The 7,873-nt window shown below is 49.0% G+C and overlaps 1 protein-coding gene across 1 annotated transcript; it reads left to right on the top strand.

Annotated features, from left to right (window-relative positions):
• Nucleotides 1–1,013: 1,013 nt before the first annotated feature.
• On the top strand, nt 1,014–7,628 carry LOC308579538 (maestro heat-like repeat-containing protein family member 7; the record flags this gene model as incomplete). The annotated part of the gene is made up of 7 exons (XM_081214105.1): nt 1,014–1,069; nt 1,252–1,389; nt 2,171–2,285; nt 3,418–3,561; nt 4,063–4,242; nt 6,085–6,234; nt 7,366–7,628. The coding sequence occupies 7 exons, from the start codon at nt 1,014–1,016 to the stop codon at nt 7,621–7,623; spliced, it is 1,041 nt and encodes a 346-aa protein (XP_081070231.1). The 3' UTR covers nt 7,624–7,628.
• Nucleotides 7,629–7,873: the final 245 nt, after the last annotated feature.

Below are 7,873 nucleotides of genomic sequence, written 5' to 3' on the forward strand. Positions count from 1 at the left end.
GAAGCAGGAAGCCGGGCGGGGACAGGAACACTGGAGGGTCAGGTCTGGGTCCGGGCAGGAACAGGTACTCCACAACGACGTTGCTCCCGCAACCTGGGACCAGGCTGACTGGCCTTTATCTTCTCTGAGGCCAGGGGCGGCCCCGGCCCCCAGAAGACCCGCCTCTCCTGGCCTTAAGGTGAGCACTCCTCCTGGGAGAAACCAGTTCCCTTCGCCTCTCTGCCCTGAGCCTCTGCAGTTCAGGAGAGGCTGAAGGGTTACTGGGCCCAGGGGGAGACTCACCTGTAGGCACTGAGTCCTCAACCACCTCTGGAGCCAGAGTGGATTCACCTGGTGCCTGCTCCTGAGGATCCGGCACAGGTGCAGGCGCTTCAGAATCAAGGCCCTGCCCCAGTTCAGCCGGCCCTGGAGGCGGGGACTCCTGTGCAGGCTGGGATTCCTCCGGTTCACCCTCTGAATCGGATTCCCAGGCCATCACATGGAGGTTCTGCTTAGCTTGGGTAGCTAAGAGACCCAAGCTTCCCCAACCCCTGTGCTCTTCAGTCGCTTTGGACCACAACTCCCACCAGCCCCAGCCAGCACAGCTCTGGTGAAGATGGGAGTTGTTGTAGTCCAAAGGACCCTAGGATGGGAAAGGATGTTGGAGACTCTCCCACACGGTGGGCTGATTTTGGCGTGGCGGGACTCACGTGTCATGAAACCTGAAGTCTCCATCGCAGCCGAAAGGTTGCAGCTTGTGCTGGAAACATGTGAGAGGCTGCGGGGGCTGGTGGTTGTGGCTGGATCCATCAGGCCAAGCAGCTCAAGACTGCAAGATGTCAAGGACCTAAAACTCCCCAGATGAACCTACCCAGACCTTGTGATCCCCTCTTCCTGTGCCTCCTCCACGAGAAGTCCAGAGGGTGGCAAGACAAGAAGGGGTCTTTTCTGTGGTGGCCCCCCATTAGTGGGATCCTCTCCCCAGGGAGGCTTGCCTGGTGCCTTCATTATATACCATTAGATGCCAGGCCAAAATGATCCTCTTCAGTCAGGCCATTGGCGGATTAACACCCTACGCCCTTTCAGCTGTGTTTGTGAGAGGAAGAAGGAGTTATTGGTTTGGTTTGTTCTTGTTTTTATTATTTATTTTGTGCTTTTTATCTTGTATTTTTGTGTTGTGAACTGACCTGAGATCTATGGGTGAAGGGCAGTATACAATTTTTTTTAATGGATAAATAAATGTAATATTCTTAATTCTTTCATTCGATTCAGGACCACTGTGCAAGCTGTGAAAAACCTTATTGGATGTGGCGGCTACGTCAAAGAATACAACATTTTGGAGGTGCAAAGGTGCTGGGACATGCTGTCAAACCCAGAAAGCTTTTTCGATGGCATTCGTCTTCTGACCAGGTAAGACAGTGAAAAGGACTGGCAGGTGAGGCACGAAAGGCAGCCACCAAGGCCTGCTTTCTGGGAAATGGGGATAAACATTGTTTATTTCAGAAAATGTATATGCTGTTTTATTGTAATAAAACAAACAAACTTCAAAGCAGTTAAAAAGAAAAGATAAGAAAATATCGATTAGAAAAGCTGACAACAGTAATTTGAGACTTTTGAAAAGTTAAAATAACAATACACTAAAACCGGATTAACATTTGCACCAGCTTTCTAAACATCTGGGTAGGCTTGTCTAAACAAGAACGTTCTTAGCAGGTGCCCAAAGGGGAACAGTGAAGGCGCCTGTTTGATATCAATAGGCAGGGAGTTCCGAAGTTTAGGTGCTGACACACTAAATGCAGAGCAGGCATTCTGTGGTGCCTGAAAGTGCCAATTCCACCAATCGAAGAGGTCGAGTGGGTGCATATGGGGTAATGGAGTAATGAACCTTCCCATTCCCCACTGAAAACTCTGCTGGCTTTGGAGATTTATTTGCAAGATACTGCACTGCACTCTCAAGCATCCTTCCTTGACAGAGAGAGCTAGATAGGACTTGGGATACGACTTGGGTGAAACTGGAGAGGAGCAGAAGGTAGTGACTGGGGCAATCTGATCAGGTGGGCGGGGTGCAAGTAATGAATTTTATTATTATTATTATTATTATTATTATTATTATTATTATTCAGGAATACTTAGCGGTTCTTCCTGCCAGCTTCAGGCTTGTGCATCCTTTGTGTCTGATTTTGTGTTTCAGGACCTTGTTCACCTTCTCCAAAGTGCACCTCAAAACGACTTTCAAACAGGCCAATGCCTACTTGCGCCGCCCTGACGTAAAGGAGAGGACGGTCGGGATGGCCTTCTTCACCGAGGTGAGAGTCGGAAACGGGGAATGCCTGCAGGCGCTCCTGCTTCGCAACAACCGCACCCAGGCAGGCAAGGAAAGCAGAGGGTGTAAGGAGGTCTCCTGCGCCACCATTGATGGCTGGCAGGCCTGCACTCTGCCTAGGGCAGCAATTTCTACAGGCCTTAGTTAATGCACACTGCTCTCAGCTCTTATCTAACTCCTTGCGCTTTGCTCCCCCTTTCTTCTCGCCCGGGGGGCCCTGCCCTCTGCCTACCCCTCAGAGCCGAAAAGGATATATCAAGAACTCTGGCCAAAAGTTTCAATATAAGGAAATGAAAAACGTGTATATTTGAAACTACACTGTATATTTGAAACTACATTATTTCTGTACTTAAACGTTGTATCCAAACTTACCATTACTTTAAAACTATCGTACTTACACGTTGTGTTTAAATTTACTACTAGCTTCAAACTGTTATTCTTAGCAGAATATACACGTTTTTCATTTCAACTCTTGAGTAGGAATTATTCCTTATATTGAAACTTTTGGCCAGAGTTCTTGATATATCCTTTTCAGTGTAGTTTCAACAAGTACCCCTCAGAGCCAGCATGGCACACAGGGCTGGGCTTTAGTGGCCGCAGCCTCTTCCCGTCCTCACCTGCTTTCCAGCAGCCTCTACAAAAGCCTTTCTCAACCTGTGGGTCCCCAGATGTCGCTGGACTACAACTCCCATCATCCCTAGCTAGCAAGGCCAGAGCTCAGGGATGATGGGAGTTGTAGTCCAACAACATCTGGGGACCCACAGGTTGAGAACCGCTGCTCTACCAGCTGCCCAAGGGAGGAGGCCAGCAGCAGTGACCACGGAGATGCCATGGAGGGGCAACGAGAGGCCCCCTCACAGCCGCCACTGTCATTGGGCACAAGCTCTGGCTCATTCTCCTCCCCGAGCTCGGTGGCGGCAGCTCTGGCAGGGAAAACAGGGACATTCCGGGATCAAATCAGAAGCCGGTTGGCTTTCGTAATTCCGGGGCTGTCCCTGGAAAATCAGGACACTTGGAGGGTATGGGGTACCGGACTTCGGTTTCCGCGGCACAGATTTCCTCCTGCCCTGCCTACTTTCTTTGGCCTTGCACACATCAAGTGTTTTCTTTTCCAGCTCCTTTTCCACAAACAGATAGGGTTGTTTTTTGAGAAGCTAGACATTTTGGAGGTCCTGAGGGAGTGGATGGGCCAAGCCAGCCCCCTCATGCAGCTCTTCAGCATCCAAGGACTGGGCTACATGTTGCAGCACCAGCTGGAGGTAAGAGATTGGTGGCGGGGGGCACATTAGGAAGCGGCGTACAGATTAACCCCACAACGCTTTGAGGGAGCCATATCAGCCTTTCAAGGAGGCTGTTAAAATGAGATTCCTTTGTTCTGCTTCAGCCTTATTCTCAGGTGCAGATCAGCACAGGAAGGAAGCTGCCTTAAAGAGAGTCAGGCCAATGGTCTGGATACCTCAGGGTTGCCCACACGGACCGGCAGCAGCTCCCCAAGGTTTCTAGAGTCCCTCCCAACCCTGCGTGGAGATGCCAGGACTTGAACCCAGGACTTTCTGCATGCAAAGCAGACGCTCCCGCTCTGGCCCCTTCTCCTACTGGAGGCCCCCACCCTGCACAAGGACTCAGGAGAGAGCACCCGCTTGGGTTGTTTACTTTTGTGTAATGCTTACGCTGTGGCTTTTTGGGTGCAAACTGCATCTGCATGCGCTGACTTCTCTGCCGTGACCGTGTTCCCTCACCTGCTTCCTTGCTTCCTTCAGGAAGAGGCCTTGGAGCTCTTCATCTCGCCCCTGATCAACTGCGCTTACAATCCGGACAAGAGTGTTGCCAAAGAGTCCATCAAGTGCCTGCAACTCATGTCCCACCACTTGGAGGGGGAGGAGGAATACAGCTTGGCCGGCTGCAGCCTTTACCCTCAACTCTTGAAACACTTCAATGATGTAAGTCAACAAGCCTACTCGAAATGGGCTTCATCCATGCCCTGGTGCTTCCCAAACATTGGGGGGCCGGCTGCCCCTTTGGTTCCATAGCCTCATCCCCAGTGCCCCCTACACTATGAAGAGAATCACAGTGGTACCTTGGTTCTCAAACTTAATCTGTTCCAGAAGTCCGTTCCAAAACTAAAGCGTTTCAAAACCAAGGTGCGCTTTCCCATAGAAAGTAATGCAAAATGGATTAATCCATTCCAGACTTTTAAAAACAACCCCTAAAACAGCAAGTTAACATGAATTTTACTCTCTAACGAGACCACTGATCCATAAAATGAAAGCAATAATCAATGTACCATACTATAAAATTAATAAGACAGCATTGTAGATGATTAAAATTTAAATAATTTTTTTTCTTACCTGCACTGATGATAGTCATTGTTTGGATGGGGGACTTTTATCCATTTCCACAGTCACACAATCAATCTATCAGTAGCTAAACTGGGTTCCAAACAGTCACAAAAACTAACCAAAAAAGCCTCAAAAAGAAAAATGCAAAATAAATAGTAAAAACAAAAGCGCCAAATACAGTGGTACCTTGGTTCTCGAACTTTAATCCATTCTGGAAGTCCATTTGACTTCTGAAATGTTCGAAAACCATGGCGTGGCTTCTGATTGGAGCAAGCGCCCTGAAAAAAATAGCCGACAGCCGCATCGGACGTTCAGCTTCCGAAAAACGTTCAAAAACTGGACACTTATACTTCCAAGTTTTTGGCATTTGGAAACCAAGTTACGACTGTATTCAGAATAGAGGTTTGCACGATCCACTAAGGAAGATGATAACACGAAATCGAAATTCATTCCTTCCTTCCTTCCTTCCTTCCTTCCTTCCTTCCTTCCTTCCTTCCTTCCATCTTCTTTCTTCTCTCTTTTCCTTTTGTTTTCCTTGGTGTCCTCTGCTCAGGGCCATTGATTATTGGGTTCTTTGGGCATGGTCAACGGGGGAGGGGGGCAACTGCCCCTTCAATCAAGCAAATAAAGAAAAATACTTAATTAACTGACCAATCGCATTACAGATAGCATGGTTCTTCTGCCACACACCTCCTCCCCAACATTAATACTGCTTCACCAACATAAATCCTGGCTACGCCCATGTTGGGCTCCAAGGAAGGTGATGGCTTGTTGGTGAAGGACGCTGAGTGAGAGACAGGGAAGGGAAGAGGCTGGGAGGGTTGACCCCTTTCCTGGTGAGACAAGGGTTAAGAGCTGCCCTTGAGAGAAGACTCTGCATTTCTGTTTGTCTTTCTGTTTTTATTTAGATCAGTTTCTTTCCTTATATTATGGAAAAGCCTTAATAAAGACTTATGGAGAAAAATAAAGAAGATAATAACACAGTGAAATTCAGAACACCAACTGTGCCAGCTTGCCCCCACGATTGAGGGGGCTGGCACTGTGCAACATGCGCATGTCACGCACACACGCCATGTGCCACACACACACCACATTTATACCTCAAGCCCCCCTCTGTCAGCCCCCCACAAGTGATCCCACTGGCCTAATCTGCGAGACTTCTTGCTTCACCAGCTCTTCAGGTGACTCTGTCTGCCAGCAGGTGATGCTGGCAGAACTTTAGATGCACCAGGATGAACTCAGTCCGTTAAGCTCCTTAACGGTGGTGGGCAAAGGCCCCCGGGGTTGGTCCCCTGTTGCGTGGGCCCAGCCAACACCCTCAAACAACCAGACCCATAGTGAACGAGAAGTGTTTGCTCAGCTAAACTCCCTGAAACCTGTGAGACGGGTTTGCCCTGCACAGCACTTGGGACTGACTGGTGTTCTCCTCCTCTCTCTCCTCAGGAGGACAATGAGCTCAGCCTTTGCTCCATCACTCTTTTCGGGACGCTGTTGAGGGGTGTGCAGGAAGAGCACAGAAACAAGGTGGAGGACATTGTCATCAGGAGCCTCGTCCCCCTGATAATCCAGCTGACCGACCCTGTGAGCGGAGAGGTAGGTTGAGGCTGGAAGGGCCAGTCTGGGCATCGCCTGGCCCCTTTGGCAAACTCCTTCTCCCTGGCAACTGTCACACGCAGCTGGAACGCAGAGCAATGTTTCTCTGCCTGTGGAAGCCCCTTACGATACCAATGCTGGGTGGTCCTTGAAGCATCTGTTGCAGCTGAGGAACTCTCCCCTTTCCTGGGAATTTCCACACAAGGAGCGTTGCTCTGCGTGTTGCAGCAGGGCTTGGAGAATCATCCCATGCTGCCCCACAGATCAAGTAATGCGTAGACTGGTCTTGAATGGGTGGGCCTCGATTGTGCTTGGGGTCTGAGTCACCACCACACCTGAGGTCAAAAAGGGATTTTTCTGTCCAGGTCAGAAAAGTTAGAGATCTTGGGGTCTTTTTTCACCCCTTTTCCCTTGCTCAAGTCACTTGTTGTGCAGATACCATGCTGTGGGTGGGATTGCTCTGCCAAAGGTTGGAACCGTCAGAGTCATCGAACCACAGAATCAGAGTTGGAAGGGACCCCAAGTGTCATCTAGTCCACCCCCTGCAATGCAGGAATCTCAGCTCAAGCATTCTTGACATATGGTCCTCCAACCTCTGCTTAAAAACCTCCAGTGAAGGAGAGGCCACCGCCTTCCAAGGATGCCAGTTCTGGAAGTCTTCTGATCCAGGCTGGTTAGCTTTAAGGAGTGGAAGCCCTGCAGGGTTGGTTTCAAAACCTGGTCATTAGACACCATCTGAAACACCCAGGTTTGAGTTCCTGGGATTGGAAGCTAAGCCTTGACACCTCTGCTGTCACTGTGATCAGCTGACTAGGCTGGCCTGGTGGAGGTTCATTTAGCAGCCAGTAACCAGAGGGAGGGTCTTTTTCAGGGTGGCTCCTCTCTATGGAATCACTTCCCTTCTGAGCGCAAGTGAGCCCCTACATTAGTGGCGTATTGATGCTTGTTAAAAACCTAGGTGAGCTCTCAGGGTTTAATTCCCAGTGGGCTAGTTGTGTTTTTAACCCTACCTGGGCTACTGTCTGCATTTTATTTGCATTGCGACCTCAATGCAGATATGTATATTTTCAAAGCTGTTGCAAGCCTAAGGCTTGATGTGAAGTAAAATGTCACCCCTCCTTTCAATTCTAGGAGTGTCGAATTGTCCTTAACACAATTGTCACCTTCCTGAAACTGGGGGAGCTGCCCAATGACATCTTTGAGTCTGTGCAGCAAGACAGACTCTACTACAGATTCTCAGTTATCTGCAAGTACATTGTGAGTAAAATTTACATGGTCAACTGTTCCCTCCAGACTCTTTCACCAGATTTCTTCAGAGGAGAAGAAATTTTCCCACCATTTCTTAAGTTTGGGACTCACTTACTTTCCTCCCAAACTGTGTGTGTTTGATGTGGGCAGTGGGAGTTGCAGGCTTATTTTATTCTACTGCCTGGCTGCTATCATATTTTGTATCCACCACAATGCCCCAGATCACGGCTTGGGTGAGGAAGTGGAAGAATATCTAGATGAAATTCTGCAAAATAGACTCTTGAGAAATGGTGTGTGTGTGTGTGTGTTGATTTTTCTTAGAAAGATGCTGTGCCACAGCTGCTCCTCCCTCTCTCCCTCTGCTAAATTAACCCCCCTCCAGTTTTATGCC

The sequence above is a fragment of the Podarcis bocagei genome, assembly GCF_964188305.1.
Source record: "Podarcis bocagei genome assembly, contig: HAP1_SCAFFOLD_138, whole genome shotgun sequence".
Taxonomy (NCBI): Eukaryota; Metazoa; Chordata; class Lepidosauria; order Squamata; family Lacertidae; genus Podarcis; species Podarcis bocagei.